This window comes from Myripristis murdjan, chromosome 4 (assembly GCF_902150065.1).
Source record: "Myripristis murdjan chromosome 4, fMyrMur1.1, whole genome shotgun sequence".
NCBI lineage: Eukaryota > Metazoa > Chordata > Actinopteri > Holocentriformes > Holocentridae > Myripristis > Myripristis murdjan.
The window spans coordinates 16,340,031-16,363,859 of record NC_043983.1 but is presented as its reverse complement, the minus strand read 5'-3'; the positions used below and the strand labels follow the sequence as shown (position 1 = coordinate 16,363,859).

The 23,829-nt window shown below is 44.1% G+C and overlaps 1 protein-coding gene across 1 annotated transcript in view; it reads right to left on the bottom strand.

Moving 5' to 3' along the window:
- Nucleotides 1-1,471: 1,471 nt before the first annotated feature.
- dab1a (DAB adaptor protein 1a) overlaps nt 1,472-23,829 on the bottom strand; it is a 79,690-nt gene continuing 57,332 nt past the window's right edge. Inside the window, exons 5-15 of the mRNA XM_030049345.1 lie at nt 21,381-21,512; nt 16,562-16,681; nt 15,069-15,107; nt 14,524-14,586; nt 12,524-12,577; nt 6,476-6,538; nt 5,541-5,637; nt 4,110-4,516; nt 3,742-3,937; nt 2,993-3,141; nt 1,472-1,552 (exon numbers count right to left, since the gene is read on the bottom strand). Of these exons, the coding sequence (XP_029905205.1) occupies nt 1,472-1,552; nt 2,993-3,141; nt 3,742-3,937; nt 4,110-4,516; nt 5,541-5,637; nt 6,476-6,538; nt 12,524-12,577; nt 14,524-14,586; nt 15,069-15,107; nt 16,562-16,681; nt 21,381-21,512 (1,401 nt within the window). The remainder of the gene's footprint in view (nt 1,553-2,992; nt 3,142-3,741; nt 3,938-4,109; nt 4,517-5,540; nt 5,638-6,475; nt 6,539-12,523; nt 12,578-14,523; nt 14,587-15,068; nt 15,108-16,561; nt 16,682-21,380; nt 21,513-23,829) is intronic.

Here is a 23,829-nt window from a genome sequence, read left to right as displayed (position 1 = left end):
GAGCAGCGTCATTGGGCCAGGACCAAAGCGGACCATCCACCTACTACAGAGGAAAAACTCTGAGCTGGCCATAACACAGTTAGGCTCCAGCCAGACTCACCGCTCAGCACTCCACAATTCATCCTTCCACTTTAGACGAGCATCCTCCTGCTGCCCTCCAGCTTAAAGAGCGCCTGAATACGGGGACAGTAGCCAACAGGGGAGTAATCCCTCCCTCCCCCCCAACCCTTCCTCTTATGTGGGGAGGACTAGAAGGCTTCTTGGGTTTTAATTAAAGCCAATTATGTCCAGGCAGTCATTAATCTTGGCACCCCAGTATTAACTGATGAAAACACAACCATTAAATTTTTCCCTGTGTGGGACTGAATGCCAGCAGCTATCATTAAGGAGCCATAGTCAGGAATTGTGTGGGTGAGGGCACAGGGTAGGAAAGCAGGGATCAAAATGGCTCGCTTCTTTTGTGTGTGTGTGTGTGTGTGTGTGTGTGTGTGTGTGTGTGTGTGTGTGTGTGCGCATGTGTGTGTGTGTTGTCTCTCAGTCTCCCTGTGTAGGCGCATGTTGACATGTCTCAAAAAGAAACTTCCAGCCTCTGGAGCTGCGTTCAAGGTTTGCTATCGGATGATGTTAGGTAAGACCCAGGGGTTTTACACTAGTCTAGAACAAGCTGCTTTGTGTCTGTACTAAATATATTTAGAGAACAAGCATTGAGAAAGTACATCATCAGTTCCCTCAGTTTTGATGCTAGCTGTCGGTTTTCCTTAAAACAATGTATATATTGTGAGTTATATTACATCTCAGAGCATAAATAATGCATAAAATGACACCAAACTTCATGTTATATTATTCGTGGGCAAATCCCAAAAGATGGCCCATTTCCTGAAGTGAACAGTTTTTGTCACATCCTATTGGCTTTAGTATTGAAAAGTACACCACAAGGCATAATCAGGGATACATCACAAAGACAAATCACAGTGTGAGCACAGTTCACTATGTTCAAAGAGATCACAAAGCATGCATCGTGAACGTTTTCCCATGCATTGTTTTCAGAACGTACACGTGCGATGTAGCACTGCCACCTTATAATAAATTACTGTACTTACACACCGTCGGATGATGCTGCAACAAAGAAGAACAAAAGACCGAGCAAAATCCTAACACATCCTCACACACGTGCGTGCACACACACAAGTTGAACCACACAAACGCAGAATACACACCCAAGGGCAGTCAAACACATGCATTCCTGATCGCAGGCAAAAGCAAGATGAGGCAAAATAGTGAAACTGAGAAAGGGGCAAAAGCAGGCAGCAGGCAGAGATGCAAAAGAGAGAGGCAGAGGAAGGAAGAAAGACAGAGTTTTAAAGGAGACGGATGTGAAGTGGGAGGTACAAGCCAACAGACAGACAGAAGATAAGGGCAGGGAGGTGGAGGAGGAGGAGAAGTACCAGTACCTACCCTGCCCTGCTGCTATCTAGCTCCCAGCCTCTGGACTGGCCTGGTCTGGGCTGGGCTCAGCTGTCTCACTGGGGCAGGGCGACCCAGAACCACAAGCCTAAAGAGGGGAAGGAGGCAGGCAAAAGAGGAATGGAAGAGAAGAGGAGGAGAGAGGAAAGAAGGAAGCAGAAGATAAAATAAAATGGTTCATGGGGGAGGAAGAGGAGGAGGAAATAAAGAGGAACAGAGAGCAGACAGAAAAGAGAAAAAGTTGAAGGAAAGATCGTGGGATTGGTTTAGACTACAAGAAGAGATGTTAACAGGAAGCAAAGAGAGAAGGCGTCAGTACTCTGAAGGGCACAGAGTGTGTTACCACTGCCCACACTGTCTTCATCTCAAACACACACACACACACATGCACACACACACGCACACACACCACACACACACACTTTCAGTGATCTTTCATAAAAGCTTTTTAGAGTTCATTCTATTGATCCAAAGCTTTTCCCTAAAACACTTCCACTTTTCACACCTCACCCGGGAGAGAGTGGGAGGTTGTTTTTCTCCCTCTCATTCTTTCCATCTTTCTTTCATTCTTTCTTTTTCGTAACCTTTCTCCTCCCCACCCCCTCACAGTGGCGACTGCTGCCACCAATGCACATATCTCTGGGTTGTGTAAAGCTTTTGCATGTTATTTAGGCCTGGTGACATTTTCAGCAGCATTAAAGTGTTCTGTATTTCTTAAAAAAAAAAAAAAATGGGTTTAAAGCATAAAAACTAACATCTCATGCCTGGAGAGAGGAGAAGTGAGGAGACGCCAAAGAAAGAAAGAAAGAAAGTCTGGAGGAGTCATGTTTCTTGGAAGGTCACCTGTTCTACAAGGACTTTTGACAAAGGAATGGGACGCTCCCCACCCTCCCCTGAAATCCCTCTTCATCTTCTCGTCTCTCCTTAATCTCTATCTCTTTTTCTGCCTCAGATCTAGGAGCTGCTGGTAAAATAAATATTAATCGCCCCTGGAAGAAGAATTGGAGCACTATTCCTCCTCTATCTCACCAGAGATGAGTCTGTCCATATAGGGGTGGTGATGTATGGAGGTTACCTCGCTGGTATTAATAACAGCTTAATGATGTCCCTGACAATTCCACCAGCTAATTTAACGCTGTGTTGGCCACACACACACACACACACACACGCACACACACACACGCACACACACGCACACACAAACACATATACAGACACACGCACATGCAGATACACAAATGCTCTTCCCAAACCAGAAACACACACGCACACACACACACACACACACACTATGAAACCCAACAGCATCAGGCCGTAATCAGGGAGAGTGATTACCTGGCCCGCCAACACTGCTACATGGGCTATTTATCAGCATATCTCAACACACCGTGCAGGTTATAACAGCGTAAGGAGAGCGTTCTTAAAGACACACACGCTTGCATTATTCTACAACCCGCTTCCACGACCAGCACATGTGTGCAAACACACACACACACACACACACACACACACACACACACACACTTACAGCATCTTCTTCTCCACTGCGACTGGGACTGCCCTCTGCTTCCCCAAACGAGTCATCTGTGGGCGGGTCTGTGGCGTCGGTTGGGGGGTCGCTGACGTGGGAGGCTGAGGACTTGGAGGGAGAGCTCTGCCTGGGTGCTGGGGTGGGTGCTGCGGGGTGGACAGGCTGAGTCAGACAGGTGGATAGATGCTGGATGGTGATTTGAATGACTTCATGTCAGGTCACACCAAGTACAGATGAACATCCCTTGCCTCCACTCAGTGATTCCCTTAAAAACTACAGCATTTTTACACTGTAAATATGTCTAAAACGGAGTGTCAATTCTATAGTCTCTGTTCATTACCACTGGAAATTCATAAGGCAGTTAACTGCAAGGACCCAGACATGATGTTTATCCATTGATGCTTAAATTTTGTTGTTGTAAAAGCAGATAATTTGAATTTTATAGTATGTGCAATGTCTAAATTAATGTACTGTCAAGAATTTGAACTTGAATTTATTATGAATTGTATAAAAGAATTTAAGAATTGAGACAATACATTCCAGTGCATAGCACTTTAAAGCACTGCACAGTACAAAGTGGTCCTTGATGCAAGTTTAAACATTACAAACAAACAAAAAACGTACAAAATAGAAATTTTGACCATTTTAAAATAAATGAATACTAAAAAATATAAAAGCCATAAAACTAAATATCCTACTAACACAGAGAACCATATGTGTTCTTTTCAGTGTTTCTCTGTCCTTACGTGAGTTGGTGGACGGTGTTGTGGAGGTGACTGGCGTCAGATTCATTTGAGAAATGTCGAAGTCGTCACAGTCATCTGTGTCTTGGGCAGTTCCCACACGGCTGAAGTAAGAAGTAAATGCCTCGGAAGTGCCTGCTAGACTGGGCTGGTCAACCTTCCTTGCCGGCATGGACGGGGGCTTTGCCAGTTGGAAATCCTGGAAGAAGGGCAAAGATGAGTTCCATCAAAACTGGGACATGACTTACGCGCTTCAGCATGCAGGTTCAAGATGTAATCTGGACTTTATGAACCTGATGCACTGGTGAGTAGGCTTCTCAATACACAGGATAACCCAGCAATCTGCGCTGTTTAAATAATCCACTCCCTACCTTGAACATCTCTTTGCTCATTTTCTTTCCCCGGTCCCCATGTTGCGGACTCGACGACGCTGAGGGGGAGGGAGCTGAGGCGCTGGCTCCGGCACCTGATTGGCTTTCACCGGCCGGAGTGACGGTTGTGACAGGGGTGAGAGTCTGGAACATGGCAGCGGGCAGCGTGCCCACTGGCTGGGCAGGGAGGTAGGCTGTAGGGGGGAAGGCTCCGGCTGCCATGGCTGCCCACTGCTGCTGGGTGGCAGGGAAGAGATTGGCCTGGCCCCAGATGAGAGGCTGGCCACCTGGCAGCACCTGGGCCACGGGACCTAAGGGAGACTGGACCCCAAATGCCAGAGGAGTTTGGGCAGCAAACGCCTGCTGGGACCAGTGGCCGGGGGGCACTGCTCCCATCGTCACATAACCTGGTAGTGAATGTCAGGGGCAAAAAATAAAGATCAATATATTTTTGCACCACTTTAAACTAGCCAGGTAAGGCAGAAGAGAGATGGGAAGAAGAGATTAGTAGAAGAATATGCATACACCTTTCCATTTCCTCTAGACATACACACACACACACACGCACACATGCACACACACACACGGATAATAACCCATGCATCACCAGAGAGTGATGCCCTACTTTTGCCTGCAGCTAATGTGGTGTCTCTTAATGGTCATGGTGAACTATCATAATTACCTCCAGAATGAGGCAGAGTCATTATGAAAAGGCAGAGCTCAACACACACTCATTAAAATCACTCGGACTGATCAGCAGCAGCAGCTTATTCTATTACACACTTGCTACTCTCTGCTTTCCTATTTCCAGTTGTTACCTACAGCAGAGAGGGCTGACATCTAACCCTGGCAGCCCTGCTGCACTGACATATGCATAAAGTGAGGAGGAGAGGGGAGTAGAGGAGACAAGAGGTGAGGAGATGGGAACAGAAGAAGGAGGAGGTGTGGAGCAGTGGGCAGTAAAGACCGGAAGAGAGGAGAGGAGAACCAGAGAAACTACAAGGCATACACAAATGTCTAATTCACCAACGCACTATGCATATCAAGGAGTTTTCAGTGCGATCATCCCAGCGTGTTTTATTACTTTCCTTCTGACCGCCACAGTTGCCTCAGCCACAGGTAAATCAGCAGCGTCTGAGACAGCAAGCTAATGATGCATTTCATATTCAACACACAGCCGATGCCACCTTTTCTCCTCTCTCCCCTCCCCTCATCTCCATTTCATCTCTATCCCTTCCCCGACTATTTATCTCAAACCACCCTCTCTTCTCATCTTTCCCACCCTTTTCTCTCTCCCCTGCCCTCAGCTTTCCGTTCCTCTGACTCTCCAGCTCCCCTTCATCTCTTTTCTCAGCTCTCACTCCCACTGCGCCTTTTCCCCCCTGCCTGCTAAACATTGTGTATTTGAGTTGGAAATAAGCAGGGTCCTACCTGAGGGCACAGACGCAGGATTGAAGGGAGCGAACAGTTCCGTTGGAGGCTGCAGGCCCAGGGAGGGGTCGAGAGTGTTGGCTGGAGAGGCAGGGGTCTGTGCAGATTGGGGTTCAGGTTGAGGCAAAGGGAAAATAAGGGAAAGACACATTAGTGAAAAAAAGAAAAATCATTCAGTAGACACATTACGATTTTATCAACCCTTTGAACTCCAATTTGCCCTTAAATTTCCCCTTTGGTAGCTTCAAAGTTAGAAAGAACATATTGTATGACAATGGATCAGCCATGTTCTGTATCTCCTGGTTGCAACACCACATTAAAGCTTCATCACGCTTACTGAATGAAATCTTTAAACCCAACTGCCATTACATGAAATAGAAAAATCTATCTATATCTATCTATCTATGTCCATATCTTGTGCATCATTTTATACACTTTTTCCTGTTATTCAGCAGGACATATTTGGTGTCTTTGGAAACTGTAGGATCTCTAGAATTTAAATAATCCACAAGAGTCAAAACAAACTTTTCAGTGGGTTTGAACAAAGCTTGGCCATGCAGCGATGACTAATGTGTCTGTGGGAACGGCAGAGTTTAAGAGGTTAATAAGATGTAAATGATAAACTGCAGAGCATGCTGTGTATGTAAGTAGTGACCTTATGCAATGTGGCCACTTGTGCTGTAGATACTGTAGAAAAGATACCAGCTGGCATGGATAATCACAAACATTATGTCTATGGACAACACTTGCTCATGCCCTTGTAATAAAAGTAACAGTGAAGAGAGAAAACAAGAAGCTTGCAAAGAGAGAGAGTTGGGAGACTCATAGATCCCTTACTAGACATTTTAGCGGAAGTGGAAGAACCAAAGCAACAAGAGGGTAGTGCAGGCCTGCATGTTGCCTGGAAACATACCATAGACATGTGAGCTACTCACCGATGGAGAGGTGATGTCAGGAGGTGTGGACATGTCTCCAAAAAGCTCTAGTTGGTTGATATTCTGGGAATTAGAGAGGATACACCATAGGAATTAGAAGCAGTGGCAGGACACATTCCCTGGAGCAGTTTATAATCCAGTGCAACATGCACCACGTACTGCATGCAACACGGCACACGCAACATGCTTAGCTCCGTACGTGCTGGTACCTACCTCTGACAGGTCACAGGGACAGCAACACAGAGGGGGGGAGGGTGAGATCGGGTATGAAATGAAATGGAATGACTGGTTAGGATGACGTACGTACCTGTCTAAAAACAGATCACCAAAAACCCAGTTTCCGTGCTAGTCAGGGAATGGCACAGGATCTTACCCTGGACAAATCGGCAATGCTCCCCTCTCTTGTAACAGATGTGTGCTGTGCCTCATAGGGAATAGCTATCAAAGTCAGCAGCCTTTCTATTTGATCTGAATCTGGTCTGTTTCACACCTTTCCTTTCATGGTATAACTCTCTCTTTCTCCCCATGATCCTTCTCTTTAATATCCTCCCCTTTCGTACATTAATAATATCTTTAGCCCGGTGGCAACTGAAGGGAACTCTATTTTTAGTTGTTAAAGGAATTTAAGCCTTGAATACATGGTCAGAGATTTGCATAAATCATGGATGCGGATAATTTCTTTAGAGATAATGAATGTTCTTAGAATATCTTCTTTCTGGTTAAACTCGTAGGTCACACATAGACCATAAAATTCTTTTTACATCTATCAGATAATGGATCGGTGAGCATGGTGTTTTACAGCAATGGGTCTGAATGGATATGTTAGCTTTCTAAAGGGGGAGAGGAGGGAGAACGAAGGCTGTAATATGGACTATTGTCTGAGTGTAGCAGATAAAATCAACTCACCAAGACGATAAGCTAGATATCCAAGATATCCAAAATGGTGCAGTTACCATCCAGCAGGACTGATAATGCTATGTCCATGGGATTAAACAGAAAAATAAGGGTTGGAACAACCTCTTCTTAACCTGAAATATCTTCCCAGGGTGTTTACTGATTGCTGAGGCACAGCCTGCACGGAGTCAATATCTAACCAAGAGCCTTTGCAAATGTTCTCCAAACATAAACCATCAGTGCTGGAAAAATGCTGCTGGAATGAGTGATCAAAGAGGACGTGACCAACATTTACAGACTTCTTCTCCAATGTTTGTCCGGTCACTAAACTCAATATTCTGTATGTGCATGACTTTGAGGCGGTGGGGTCAGGTCATTGTGGCTCGCAGAGTGGTATGACTGCGTTATTAATGTACAGTGAACAGCTTGACTCTGTGTCTCTGCAGGAGACGGCTACCGCTGTCTGTCGAGTCACCCCCTCCTCCTCCCCACCACCCACCAGCTCTCTGATGGACGCCCTGACCTTTATGTCCGCTCCGCCCTGAAAGGACCTCCGCTTAGAGCGAGTGGAGTGGCTTTCTCTCTCTGGCTCAGCTGCCTTGCTCGCCTTGCACATGAACGCCTGGGTTTGCGACGTGCACATCCCGCCTGTGTACCTCACTCCTGCTTTGACCTGGTTGCCATAGCAACAGCAAGGTTGTATCTTTTAATCATGAATGGCAGGGGTCAAGAGTCACGGGTGACTCTCGACTAGACGAGAACAAAGGTGGTGCGGCACAGATGAGCAGGGGAGACGGGAGATCATCTGAGGATACAGAAGACTGCTCGAAACCCCTAAAAATTCTCCGTTGAACACACTTACAGCACGCAAACTAGGGAAGGGACAATATGCTTATCTCCTGATTCGATTCTGTCACAATACTTGGCTGCCGATTCTACAAGTATTGTGATTCAATATTACAATTTATTGTGACTTCTGCTTGCTTTTTTAATACTAGACCATGGGAAAAAGTTGAATCATACACGTCTAGAGACTGTATATCATGAGTCATATTTCCAAAAACAATGCACATCAAGTGTTCAAGTGTTTAAGTATTTAAGCACGTACTGCAGTCTTTTTTTTTTTTTTTTTTTTTATTTATATCAATTCACCAATCAAAAAAAGAACTGTGATATTTAAATGAATCAAAAAAAAAATTCCACCCTTGGTGCAAACGCAGTAATTGTCTGTACCACCTAATCAAGAATACTATGCTTTTTTGCATAGTGTTGCGTGTTATTATGGCACCTTACCTCAGTCATCATTCCCAGGTCTAAGTCTATCAGATCTGCCACTGCCTGCTGCTGCTGCTCAGTTTGTTCTTCTTGTAACGGGTAAAGATGATGATGATGTTGATGATGATGATCATGAGGGTGTTGATGCCCATTCTGCAATTACAACCCTTGTGTTAGATGATGGGGATGATGGAAATACACACACACACACAGACACACACACATTAGTTGTTTCTCACTTAGACACCTGATGGTGTAGAAGGGAGTGAGGAGAAATGAGGCCCATTCAAGAGGGAAATATGATAGTAGGTGTGCATGAATCACAATACACATACTCATGTACATAAACACTCATGGACACACACACACACACACACACACACCCCTGACAAGGTTTTGAGACATGTCAGAGACGTATTCTTGACTCAGAGACCAAGTGAGGATTTGAGGAGGTTTAAAGCTCATCCCTACTTTTAGTCTAAACTGCAGTCGTCTGAGTTGGGGGTTAAACCTCATTGTGTTTCTGAGAAGCCGGCTCCCCTGTGTCGGGAGCCGTGGTGTGACAGACAGACAGGCACAGAAGGCGAGGCTGGATTAACTAACATGCTGTATGGGAGAAGAGGCTGCATGACATTAAAGTAGAGCTCAGCTTTCTTTCATCTGATTTGCTGTCTGTCTGTTTTCTGTCTGTCTCACCAGCTGGGTTTTGAGCCAAGTATGTTTTTGCCAGTTATGATATATCCAATTAGAAAATCTGAACTGGGAGCTGAAGCCTGTGTGTCGATGACTGGTGGGTAACAATTTGCACATCACTATTTTGTTTTTTGGTTTCGGTTCCCGTAACTATAATATTGCAGAAAGGTTTTTTACACTCAAATGAATCTAATTTTGATATTTTTGTAGAAATTATGCAAAAAGTTGCAAGTTAAACACCTATGTCAAATAAATAATGACCTAGACTTGACATGATTGGACTGAAAAATGGTTCAGTGCATAGCAGACTCTTCAGGTGTCCTTGAGTGCTGTTAAATCCACCATGACTTCTGAGAAATGTCACATGTGCATTTGCTTCTTTGTCTAAGGTTTCTCCAAGATGGTTCTGTGCTTTTCATTAGCTGGTGTATTACAGTGTTGCTGTGTGCATGTCTTTTTTTTTCTTTGGATGAAAGCATGAAATATGGACAACATTAGCTGGCACTAATAAACAATAACAGTTTTCCCAATACTAATCATTCCTCTCCAGTCAATACTCTCCATTTTTCTGGTGCGTGTGTTTTCTCTGTTGCGGAGGAAGCCTGTTTATTCACCTCAACCCGGCCAATGGAAACATTTGCATTCAGTTTTCTGCGACATTTCAGAAGTTTGTGACAATTTTCTGACAATTTTCTTGCCAGCTGGACACATAGCGACTCTCTTGCTCTCTACAAGCTACAGTACGAATATATAAAGTCATAGCTTTCTCTCAATACTCTCTCTCTCTCTGTTTCGATCATTGCCCATCACTCCCTCTTTTGTCCAGCCAAATTCCACTCCATGCCCATTCTGTGCTTTTGCCATCTCTTTACCCATCCCTTTATCTTTATCAGTGCAGCCACCACTTATCAATTAGCTGTCTCCAGGGAAACAGTAATTACCTGTGCACATGTGTTCTGCATACAATTAACGTAGCCCCTTTAATTAGCAGCACCCTGCTCACCCCCTGCTGTTTGAATAATCACGTTGGCACACAAGCAGGACTCCACTGTCAAAAAAAAAAAAATACATTTGGACCATGCATATCATATTCTCTCTCTCTTTCAGACACTCACTCAGCCGTTCAATCAGGTAGTGACCCTCTTTCTCAAAAACGAACATGGACACACGCACGTATACTCACACTCAAGTAAATATTTTAATTGAATTTAATTTTGTCTGTATTTAACCTGGAAGTGCAGTCAGCAGACAGATTTTAACTTACAGTGAAGGCCTAGGTCTCTCAACCCAGTGATATCACATCATATCATACCTGTCCGGCGTGTTTGAGCAGAGCTGATGTGCTTGGCTGGACAGGGGAAATACGCTGACCTCTACGTGTGGGAGTGTGTGGCAGTGAGAGCCACTGTTGATTCAACACACTCTCTTTAGTTCTCACAGGGTCAAGGGCTTGGTAGATTGAAATGGCCTTGTGCATGTGCGTGTGTGTGTGTGTGTGTGTGTGCGTAGGCGTGCAAGCTTGTTTGTACATGCGTGTGCGAATGTGTGTTTTATTGATTTGTCATCGTTTAAGAGGGTGACAGAGTAAACAAAAGACGAGATTGGTTTAGACAGGAGGTCGCAGCTCTGCCCGTGGTATCATTTCTTACTGTGTACACACCGCAATCTCATCTAGCTCTGCTGTCCACTATAAATCTGTCTGTTAAGAAGAAAATGAACCATACCATGTAATTTGATTAACTGCAATATAAGCCACCTACCCAGGAAATTTCTTGAGTTGCCATGATCTATTTACAAAAGAGTGATCACCGGAATGGGGTTATTTGTACTGCATTTGACTGAGTCGGGCGTAGGAGAGAGTTAAATATGCTTTATTTGAACCAGGAAGGACGACTGGTCCAATTGGTTGCACAACCAGAGAGAGATATTGGATTTGTTAGCATTCAGACACCTGCCAACTCAAAGGCAATCCAAATAGCAGCATGTGTCGTGGGCTAGGTGAGGAGAGAGCAGGAATACTATGGCGCCTCAACACTGTAAGCTTCTTAGCAAAGCTGGGGATAATATACAGCCAGGGAGCTGCGAGACTGATTCCCAGCCTACCCAACCTGATAGAGCACGGTTTCTGCTCCTCTAGTAGTGATGTGGAGGAGTCCAGTTTAGCAGTTTAGGGATAAGAGACCGACTGCTGGTGAGTGCACACAGAGATGATGGGCTCTGGACGGACTGCAACATGGGATGAGGGACTGTGTATGTACAGCACACACACACACAGATAGAGCAGGCAACCTGGTTATTAGGAGTATGGAGTTTTTAGCAGATTAAATCAGGCAGCAATATAACTAGCATCTTTATAGGTGGATGAAGAGCAGCTGAGTTATAGTGCAGCCTGACAATAGTCAAGGTCATCTTTCATTATAAGCACTGGCAGTGGGACCAAATAACAGGCTCTTACACATACACCACACACACATACACACACAGGCTATATTATACATTCACACATGTCAAACGCACCTTCTTATATGCATTAACAAGGGTGGAAACAATTCAGCATCTTAAGATAAAGATTCAAACCCGGGAATCCATGCACATTTGTATTCAGCTGTATAATTCATATTCATTAAGAGAAAGCTGCGGCGATGACAAAAATGTGTATTCCACGCGATCTGAGATAAGATCATGCAGGCTTATAGTACATTCCCCACCGGCGAACCACAGCCAGGCATGCTTCATCAAGCCAACCAACGTACATGACATGCAGTCACAGCAGAGAGCAGCCTCTCTCCTTCACACACAAACACACATTCATATATACACACACAGCAGCCCAGATAACCATAAGGAGCAGGCACCACGTAGCACAAGGAGAAGAAGCACCACCAACCACCACAGCTACATCACAAGCAGAACGGAGGCACGGCACACTGCACAGAGCACTGGGTCCCAGCAAACCTCTCAGGGAAAATCACAGACACACTGTTTGGGACAAAACGGTATAGGAAGTAAAATTGCGGTAAAATTGTCGGGATCAAGAAGGGGACAGCGCTGAGAGGAGAGAGGGGGGTGGGATGGGGGCATAGGTGACAAGCGAATAGAGCAGTGCTAGGACAGCTGAGAGGTTTGTCTGAGAGGGGGAGGCAGGCTTGGAGGGGGCGGGACACAGGCAAACACACGGTCACTCACTGGGTGTCGCTTTGGGACGTCATAGACCCCCTCCTTCTGCTGACTGGTTGGAACCTACACGATCAGCCAATAAGGTCAGAGAACAGCCAAGACAAACCGTTATCTCTAGATTAATGAAACAATCGTCACATGTCACTTCTACAGCACAGGGTGCCGACACAAAACCCTAAAAACTAGCTTCTGAGGAATCGATTACTTGTAGTGTGCGGATTGTGTGTGTGTGTGTGTGTGTGTGTGTGTATGTGTCAGACCTACACATGTGCCTGCCTCTGCTTGTCAGTGGTAATCTGAATTAAAATCTGTGGAGTGAGAACTCATCTAGGCTAATCAGTAGACTATCGGTGTGGGGTGATCATCTCTCTATGTCTCCCTCTCTCTCTCTTTCTCTAAATGTATCTCTCGCCCCCCAACCCTATCCCACCCCCTTGATTGCTCTTTATCTCTGGGCCTTTTGCGAACTCTCTGTCTCTGTCTCTCTGCCTCTGTCTCTCTCTCTCTCTAATAAAGAATGGATAAGCACAGGGTGCTTATCATAGCCACAGACATGTAATAACTCAGAATGTCACACACACAGAGACATGTAATATCTCTATGTCACACAGGCAGATAGATTTGACAGTGTGTGGAATGAGAAGAAACAATGAGCCTGAACACCGCTGATGTATGAATCCAGGAATGCTGTTATGTGTTGTGAAGCAACAGTTACGCCATATTTGAAACAAAGTTTGTACCCCTCAGTAGGTGGATGCGCTCTCATCAGGATGTGGTAGGTGGAAATGAAAAGGAGTGTTGACAAAAAAATCCATCTAGCGCAGTGTGTCCGATCATTTCTCCTCCTCTCATTGCCGTGTTTACTTCTTTCACATGGGTTTTTTTTCCAGAGGCTGGCATCTTTATTCATACGTTGGTTCGTCTGTGGCTGGAGGCTGGCTGAGAGGCACGTTTCTTACGCCTGCTGTGTGTGTGTGTGTGTGTGTATGTGTATTTTTGTGTGTGCGTGTTTGTTTGTGTGCATGCACATACATGCGTGCATCTCTCTGTGTTTTCATATGTTTGCGCGCACGCCAGCACCCAGTCTATTTTCAATCCATTTTATTTAAAGATCAAACGAGAGGCTGGTGATTAATCTTTCTTTCCCCCGTTTTCTTTCATCTCCTCTGGAAAAGCGGCATGGGAGGGTGGAAAAGAGGAGGGGTTTGCCTTCCACACAGGCCAGGAATAACCTCCACATTCCCTCCCCCCCTTCATCCCACGGAGGTCTCCCCATAACCCCGAGGAGAGCACCCAGAGAAAAGGCTTGGCTCCCTCGGGTAGCCAGCTCTCGTCTACACAGCCCTCTGGAGAGTCTTGGCTGGTTGTACGCCTCTGTTTCCTATTGTCTTTCATTTTCACTCTCTGCTCTACATTTTTATGAATAAAAGAGGAGGCATGGATTTTATGAGCAGGAGTGAATATATTTATCCTGATAAAGAGAGACACAGCTAATAGCTATTGGTCTGCAAATGGCAGATTAAATCATGTATCTTTAAATTGCCTTAAGGATCTTCTTGTAAAAGTTGGTAAATGGATTATGTGTTCGGTGTCTGTATCTTAACTATAGTAGTTATAGTGCACAGCAGGGTGAAGAGCCGAGGATGGAGAGGACACAGCTTGCTGCATAAGAGCAGTGTGTGTGCACATGTATTTATGTTTGTGTTGTGTGTATGAATGAAAGTGACAGTGACATATGAATCAGCCCTCAGAAGTCTATTCAGAAACTACCCTGTCAGCATAGAAAATCACTGTTAGATAAATTATGACATGTGTGTGCATAACCCTTATATAGATGTGTGTCATTTGTCTGGCATACATGTGGTTTCTCTGCTAAATGTCACATTGTGTCCTAATGTTAAAGAATAAGAACAAATGTGGCTTCCTGGCTACCGTCAGTGACTCCATCACTCAACTCAACTCAACTCAACTCACTTGGACACAAGCGTAGAGGAAGAGCTTGTGAGTACCTGATAAATGCTTTCTTCTGATTGGTCACGGATGGGCTCGTGTCCCGCCTCAAACACAATGTACTAAAGCATCAGCAGCAGAGGGAGGAGAGGAAAACAACAGGTAAGAAAGAAATAGGAAGAAAAAAAGTGTGCAAATCGCAGAGAGGTGATTAGTCAAATAGAGTTGTAAGCAGGTCCCCATTCAAAAGCAAACAAAGAGGAGATCCCAGCGACACATAGAGGAGAACTGGTAAAGCGGCAAATATGTAAACACTTCCCAGAGCAACTGAGTACACACCTAGGAGATCTTTCACCCAGTCATATGCCCAAACAGACAGACATGCACAGACACACACTACGCTTGCACCTGAGTGTCTCCCACTTCACTCCTCGTACAAACCTGTGAACATCTGAGCCTCCAGACCGCACATGTTGTCATGTAACCACACTGCCACACTGTAACCAAACACGGACTGTCTCCCCACAGTGCACACAGAGAGGAGCAAGCTGATTGGATAGAATGCAGCGGGTGAGAGCAGCAATTGGATTGGTCAGGAAGTTACCTGGTAGACAGGGTCCTCCAAGTCCTCCTCCAGTATTGTCTGCAGATGGGCGGGCAGCGGCAGAGAGAAAGATCAAACAGGGAGCAAAGAGGAGAAGAAGGGAGAGGACAGGAGAGAGGGAAGAGGCGGAGAGTTAAGCCGGTGGAGTGAGAAGAGTAGGCGGAAAGCACAGCAGGATGTAGCAGCTTCCCAGCATTCAGATAATCATTTGGCAATCATCAGAGAGAGTTAGAGAGAAATTAAAGAGATATAGAGAAAATAGAGCAGAGAATGGAGAAATAAGGACAATGAACTGATAGCGCCACTGTCTGGAGTTTATTTGCTGCACTTGTGCGCTCTCTATGACCTTTGCATGCTTTTATTTGTTTTCAGCTCCTATAATGGGTGCACACGATATGAGTTAAGGGCTCTTAATTATTATTATATTATTATTTTTGTTTTTGATCCGAACCAAATGATCAGAAAACAATTGTCAATTGTAATATAAGAACTTGCAAGGTATAGATACCGTTTTTTTTTTTGTTATTCCATATGTGTTATTGTGAATGCAGATGCCCAGCTGGGCAAGTATTTATACATTCCAGATGTGCAAAGATTCCTTCACAAAATTCAAAATTTCATGGCAATGCAAAAAAAAAAAAAAAAAAACAAAAAAAAAAAACACAGTGTGCAATGATGACAACTGACCTGCTGGTGGTCATATGGTCACCAACATTGAAAGACTTTATCCTGCAACATGAATATTGCCACCAAATTTCATGATGATGTATAGGCCCTGGCTTCTTAGTGAAAAAAAAAAAAAAATGAGCACTGTCAGCTTGAATTCATCAGTTGTGAGAGGTCATGCAAGCAGATTCTGCATTTCACGTCAGTAAGGTTCAGAAATAAAATACATGCTATATCAGTTATCAGTTATCAGCAGTTTATTATTAGTATTTCTGGCCTGCGTTGGGGCTCTGAGGTGATGAACGGAAAGCTCCTAAAGGATATGTTTTACTTACATGAAGTGCCCTATGTAACTTGTTGCTTGCTTGGCCTTTTCATTATTGCTGTCAAAGTGGCTGAACTGGTTATTTACTGTCATAGCAGTAGGCCCACTGAGCTTATACAATGTTGATGATAACAAGAAAAAATGTCTGATTTTTCACTCTCTGGCTTGCCCACTACATATTGGCCTTGGCTGGTGGCAGTGGTGGTGGTTGAGTAGCTTATATTACTCCAACCTTTGTAGTGGTAATAAAGCATCATCCCATAATATATAGGACCACTGGCAACCACCACCTCCCAGCATCAGACTGGCTGCCACAGTCAGACCTTGATAAATGTAACAAGGGTGCCTGAATCGCCAACGTTGTAACCAGTAAGAAAATCATGTAATGCACACTAACCCAACATTCTTTCAAGAGTCCCTCAGATGAAAATAATATGGTGGATAAGTTAAGGTAAAAGAAAAAGAAAAAAGTAAGACTTTAACAGAGGACTAGTATGTGTACCTGGTAGACCGCCTGTTCACACTGTTTGTCTTTCTGAGCCTTCTTCTCCATCTCCTCTCTCTGTTTGATCTCGTAGATGAGCTGGAATAAGTCCCGCAGGTCCAGAATCACAGGCTCAGCCTAGGAACACAAAGATACACAACTATTACAACCCGCATACATACATACATACATACATACATACACACACACAAGCACACAACCTCTCCCAGGCGGAAATGAGCAGTGCGCACCAACCTGCACAACTACTAAACGCTCTCTTCCTTCTCTTGCACTGGTTCAGACAGAGACAAGCGCCGACACTAGCCCCCTGTCTTACCTCATACAACCTCTCTTGTCAGGTGAGCAAGAGCTCTGACAACAAACCAGTTAGATGACTCACAGCCTATAACTACTGTCACAGCACAACATCATAGACTCTGATGGGGACAATGGTGTTTCAGATCTAATCAATTATTGACTGGAGCTGTGCGAAGTGCACCCGGAGCTCATAGACTGAAAGCTGCCTTGCATAAACTTGTTCTATTTTGGTGATGGTTTCCTCCAAGATGTACTCAGCGGCCCACTGATCATGACAAAATAATTGGTTAAATGTTGGAGCTTTTATGCTGCTACACCAACAATCAATCATAGTGTCTTTTTTCAGATTCAAATCTTCATGGAAGACAATATATGCCCCACCTCTCATTCCTCCCCTTCACTTTGTACACTTTCTTTTGCATCTATCTCACTTTTTCTGTCTTCTGCATTTCTCCTGTGCCTCTTAGATTTCAGAGGTGGGGATTTTGGAATCTGATGCACAAAGCCCTCGAGTGATGATCTATGATGACTGTCCAGCTCATAGGACCGTAGCGATGAACTGACCTCGGTTCAGCAGATCTAATTCAGATGACTAATTCGCACAAGCCCGCGGCTCAAATTAATGAATGAGTTTATTACAAAAATAAAGCAGTTATCAACTTTCACTGCTGACACACTGTAAGGATTTCTTAAGGCTGCACTAGGCAAGATATTTAGTTTTTAAAAAATCTATCTGTCTCATCAGGCTGCAGTAAAAAGTGGAGGTGCAATAGAAAAGAGAGTTCCATCCCCCTGAAACAAGATGCTATAGTTTCAGCCTATTTGCCCAAATGAAATTCTGATGTTGGATATAGACCTTGGCAATTCTCCGTGCTGTGGAAATGACAAATCAAAACTGAAAGGAGAATTAGTCCCTCAGATCTGCTTATACTGTTTTATTTCATCAATCTGTGATGTTCCAGGAGTGATGCATTCCAGGAGTTATTTTCTGAAGTGTTATAATTTACTTTTTGGTGCACCCACTTCCCCTCAGGCTCCCTTGTCTACTTCTAATTCAGTTAGTGATTTCCTACATTTCCCAGAATGGCTTTTGACAACCTCCAGAGAATGTGCCTGAATATGCATTTCGGCTGAGGGTTTTACAAGTCGATGGAGAGAGCAACAGTGATAGCGATGGCATAGTAAGATCGGCATGGTAAAGTAATACTAAGACCGTAGTAGTATGTTTAGTGGCTGCATTACATGATGAACGAATGAAGCCCATGATTGCAGAGAAATTGGTATCTCTGCAAATGGTAATTCTAATTGCTCTTTGATACTGAGAGACCCAAACATGACATTCACTCTTAGTGTTTCCGTTGTAGCTGTGTTGCAAGTATCTCAATATTGTATTACATCATTTATGTTTGCACAGTTATCAATAGCAATAAGTGAGGCGATAAGTAACCGCACAACAAGATGGATCCAGAAATAAAAGGTACCTAGTGCAAAATTTTCCTTTAAGAGCAAAACACTATCTTACACCCAGCGCAAAGCAGCGGCAAGCGGCGCCAAGCGTGATGCAAGCATCTTTGCTAGTTTCCAACCAGTGCAGTTGTCATTTTCCCATCCAGTGCCCACATTGTGTTAATAGTAAATACACTTGTGCCCATCTGTGTGTCCATGGGGGTGTTAGTCTTAAATGTGGTGCGGCGCATTGCCATCTTGAGGCAGCTGAAAGTGATTGCACGGCTGGCCAACAAAAACCAGCTCTGAAATCAGTGGAGCAGTTTTCACTGTTATTTTAGGGGCGCATTAACAAGAAAGTAATGCGCGTCTGCACAGAGTCTTGTTACACACACACAGGGATGCCTGCTTCACCTCAGGGAGCTTTGATGGAATCCTGCTGTTGCAGAGGATGGTCTGCTCTTGTGCTGTCAGTTTGTACATGAGCAGATCTGTTGCCTCTGGAGAGAAGCGTTCCTTTTTACCTGGCAAATACGCCATTATAATAGCAATCCGTCAAGGTGCAAGTGCGCGCAGCTTTTAAAGTGAATGGGAGGTGGCGCTCTGATTGGTTTATTGCATGTTATGCCCCAAACACACCAATGATTACTCAAGAGACTAAGTGCAACCCTTTTGAACCATGCACCTGGCACAACGGCCCATTTTTCTGCTGTTAAAATATCAAAAGTGGCCTTGGACATGCCCTAAATGCTCTTGTGCCATTCAGACTGAGCACTTGAACCGTTAAAATAGAGCCCAATATCTTCAAGATGAACAATGGAGTTTCAATCCATTGTTCAGACACTAGTAGCACTGGTGCGCAAAATAGGTCCCTGCATAACAAGAGAAGCACTTATTACATGGTTTTCAAATTTCTTCATGTAAATGTAGGCGTACATAATGGCGTGGAGATGGAAGAATTAGAGTTGGCACACTGTTCCAGGTCCATTTAAAGTAGCTTTTCGTTTCTGCTCACTCATTAACCATGTTGGGACAGGAAAGATACACAAAATTTACACAACTGAAAACCTGAACACTGAGTGAAGAAAACTCATGAATAACAGGAGACACCATAGTAACACCATACTAGTGACTGGTGAGGGTTTCATATCAATGCAAGCGTCGCTTTCTTCTTAACTTGTAAGTGAGCTTGCTAGTTAATCCAGCTATGCTACTTGAGTCCTAGATTGAGCTGGTAATTATGGTAAATGATGTATCAATGGGTGAAGTAGCTGCTATGGTCACCTGAAACATCGGCAAGGCCTGCAGGGCCATTAATCAAATGAAGGGAGAGGAGCTTCCTCTCCAAGCTGCAGCACTGAGATCCGAATGAAGACTGCAGCCTTGTAAACATTAAGCCGTAAGACTTTCAGAACATCTTTGAAGATGTTTATGATTATTATTGTTATTATTGGTCTAAGATTATTATTGTTAAATTATGAATGTGTACAAATCCATGTTGTTTACATGGAGAACTCTTTTAATCACAGTTAAACAGCTGTCAGTGGGTGTTTAGTCAAGAGAGAGCTGGACAACCCAGAGATGACCGCACCTCTTCACCACCACCACCACCAGCTGCTTAGGAAAAGAAATTTAGATCTGAAGAGTTTGCAATTCAATGAAGTCACATTACATTATTTCAGCCCTCAGAATTCAAACGTGTTACTGCCATTTGGAGCCGCCAAAGTATAAAATGTCCTATTTCTAGCCTAAAATAGAGATTTGACCCTTGTTGATGTTATGATTTGGTGGTAATTATTCTTGTGTGTCAAATATATAATAGCAGTCAAAATAAAAGACAAAAAGTTTAAGTTAAAAAAAAAGTCACAAACAGAATAAATCTTTTTATGATTATGTCTTGCCTTTGCTTAGCATATTCATTGTAATTTGTAATATGATGGAACAAAGATTAGGATCGAGTGAGTGGCTTTCTGCAGAGTTTGAGTTAACAACCATTTCCTATGCAGTTAGTGTACTTCCATCTCCACTGAAAGTTGTAAAAAACACATCTTTCTCGCTCTAGGTCTTTGAAAATGGCTTTCACAAAAGACTTAGGAGTGGAAAGCCAATTACTTCAGAATTTACCCCTAAATTGGCCTCTTAGGAGTAACCCTTAGTCTTAGACTTCATGAAGACAGAGACGCTTTGTTAATTCACATCAAAGTGGTTACATTCCAATTATAGCTTCAACCGATGCCATAAGGCCTGTATGCAGATCGACAGCTCTGCCTCTGCCCACTCGTTCTCCTCTCCACGACTAATGGAGTGCCGGTGACAGCTCCTCCAAAACACCATAAATGGAGTCAAATATGATTCTGACCCTTTTTTGAGAATACACCCGGGAAAAGAAAACGGTTTAGCTGACCAATCAGAGAGCTAGGTTGGAACTATCAGCTAGCATGTATGTGGATGTGGATGTGTGTGTGTGTGTGTGTAATAGTAGAGCCTGATGTTCGACTGGATGGTGTGTGTGTGTGTGTGTGTCCGTGTGCGTGTGTGTTTGTCTGAGTCAAAGAGACACGGTTCATGGCCCTAGGAGGATGGATATGCCATTAGATCCGGTGACACACACTCAAAACTCTCATCGACTCACTATGGGAAATCAATACAGCTACAGAGAGAGCCAGCTGGATCCAGACGAAACAAGCCGAGCACAGACACAACAACAACAGCAACAATAATAACAAGTCCAAGAGGGGCACTCAATATCTCATATGTTGCTGAGGGACTGACCATACACACACACACACACACACACACATTCGTATAGAAAAAAAAACCCTAGAGAGTGTCCTTGTCAAGGGATTCCAACCATTGAGAGAAGACTCAAGGGAATAATACATTAAACACACACACACACACACACACACACACACACACACATACACACACACACACACACACACACACACACACACACACACTTTCACTCACCTATAGGTGTTTGATTAAGTAGATATTAACAAATACTTGCAGTCACACTCGTAAACGCAATGACACGCACATGCGCACACACACACACACATACACTAACCGACTGAGCCGTCTTGATGGCCACGAAGCGGTGGTTCCCTTCCTTTCCGCAGACGTAGCCGAAGGCTCGGTGGTCCGTGATGTCCTTGGCAATGTAGGAGATCTCGTGGACCGCATGGTGGTGCTGGAGGACCTGAAGGAGGCCAAGAGACAGGGTGTTTGGTAAACTTCCCGGAAAAAAAAAAGTCAAGAAAAACAAACAAAAAAAAACTGACACAAATAAATAAAGGAAATCAATGTGGGATCTGAAAACGTTCCTGCGGGGTTGTTCTATATCTCCCAAGTACTGACCTCACAACTTCTCGATATCGAATCGTTTAATTTTCCTTTCAGCTGCTAATTGAGTTGTTTCTCTGTTGCTCTATAAAGAGCGCTGCGCGAGATCTATTTTGCGAAGAGCACTTTTTGAATGAATAAGATCAGATTAAGTTGTGAGACGTACAAAAACAAACTGATGTCAGCAAGTCAAGGATGTGCACACTTACAAACAGGCATTCCCACACACAGGCCTGCAGCAAGCCTCTGACAGCAGCAACTGTTAAAGAAACACTAGTCCTAAAGCAGAAAGCAGAAACCCAACATGCAAGCTCCCCCAGCGTACACACACACACACACAGACACACACACACACACACCTTGTCTCCTGTATTAAACTGTTTTAGCTCCCCTGCCCTCTCTGGTTTAGTCTGGGCGGGGAGTGCCAAGCTGGCATTGCCTGTGGCAGATGGCACTGTTTTTCCCGAGGACAGAGGGGGGATCAGTGACAATCACAGCTCGGCAGGCTGTCGACTTGATCACTTCATCTGTGCCCTCTCTCACATCACACACACAAACACACACACATGCAATGCACAATTTTATAGTGCGCTTTACCCCTCTAATAAGTCACTGAGCGTCTGCTTTGTAGTTGGTGTGTATTGCCAGCTGCATGCTGGGAGCAGAGACACACAGTCAACATAATAACCCGCTAGCCCTTGAGTGTGCGCTAGGGTTGCAGCGCTATACATCAGAGGCTAAACACACGCATCTGCTCACTTTGAAGCTATTCCAAAATCAAGTCGCGACATCAGTTTAACAGGGGCGCGCTGACATGGGCAGGCACGCACACGCACATACACAACACACACACAAATACACAGACACATGCGTCACATGGAGAATCCCCAGCAGAAACAGATCAATCAGTGTATGAGTCACATCTTGTAAATTTAATCATTAGAGAAACGATTATCATTATCACCTTTGACTGACCTGAAAATGACAGGCAAGACAGGACACATACGTGCACACACACACACACACACACACACACACACATGCACACACGCACACACACATACAGAGTTCATGTGCAGAGGTTATTGAATTATCTGTTTTGAGGGTGGTGAGGACGGCATGGAGGGAAGAAAGGGTAAATGTGTGAACTCTACTTCATTAGTTACAGCTAACTTGTGCTGATTTGAACCCCTTGTTGCCTACTAGCCTTGTGCAGCTATACCCTCAACCATTCGGAACAGGGGCAACAGCAACAAGTGTCTCAAAAATACGCAGCAGGTGACCGCAGCAACCATCTGCCCGTCTGCGGTCCGATCAGACAAAAGAACCATAGCATGAGAGTGCCAAAGCTAAACAAACAACTGCAGCGTCCAAAGTTAACACCATTTACCCACCAGATATGGGTACATTTTGGGATTTGGGGGCACCAAGCAGGTGGCTGCTAAATAATTTGGAATTACAGCCTAGGGCCAGGTCTACATCTCTGTGTTTTTTATGCACCGGCTGAGACTAATGTGACCCTCACTGTCCACCGTACCTATCGTGGAGTCAGCCAATCAAATCAACACTACTTACTACTACATATTTGGTGCTTTCTTCATCAGGTCTGTCTATGTTTTTGCTATAAGAAGCATTTGCATTACTTCTATGCATTACGTTTCTGATGTTAAGCCACAAATATATATTATCATCATCATCGTAATCATCATTAAACCTTTATTTAATGGATGGCCCCTCTTTTCCAAGGACACTCTGAACACACAAGCATAAAATATTACAAAAGCAAATATAAAAACAATAAAATGCAATCAAATATGAGGCTCAAAAGCACAGTAAATAATGCATGATGCACTTTTATGGCTGGCAACAAACATTTTTGGCTGGTTAATTTTCAGTTTACCTGCCCCTGACAGATAAGCCAAAAAAGTGAATTTTGGACTGTGGTGCTGAAAATGAGCACACTTAGCAGTAAGCATGTTGCTGGCTTGTTACTGTAAGGGAAATCCGAGCAGGTATCTTGATCCATTCTGACGTGATAGTGTCAGTTTGAGACCACACTGCAAAAACTCAAAATCTTACCAAGAATATTAATAAAAATAATAATATATATTTCATCGGCAAAATTTTCCAGTGGAAAAAGTGAAAATTCACTTGAAACAAGTGAAAATTTGCCA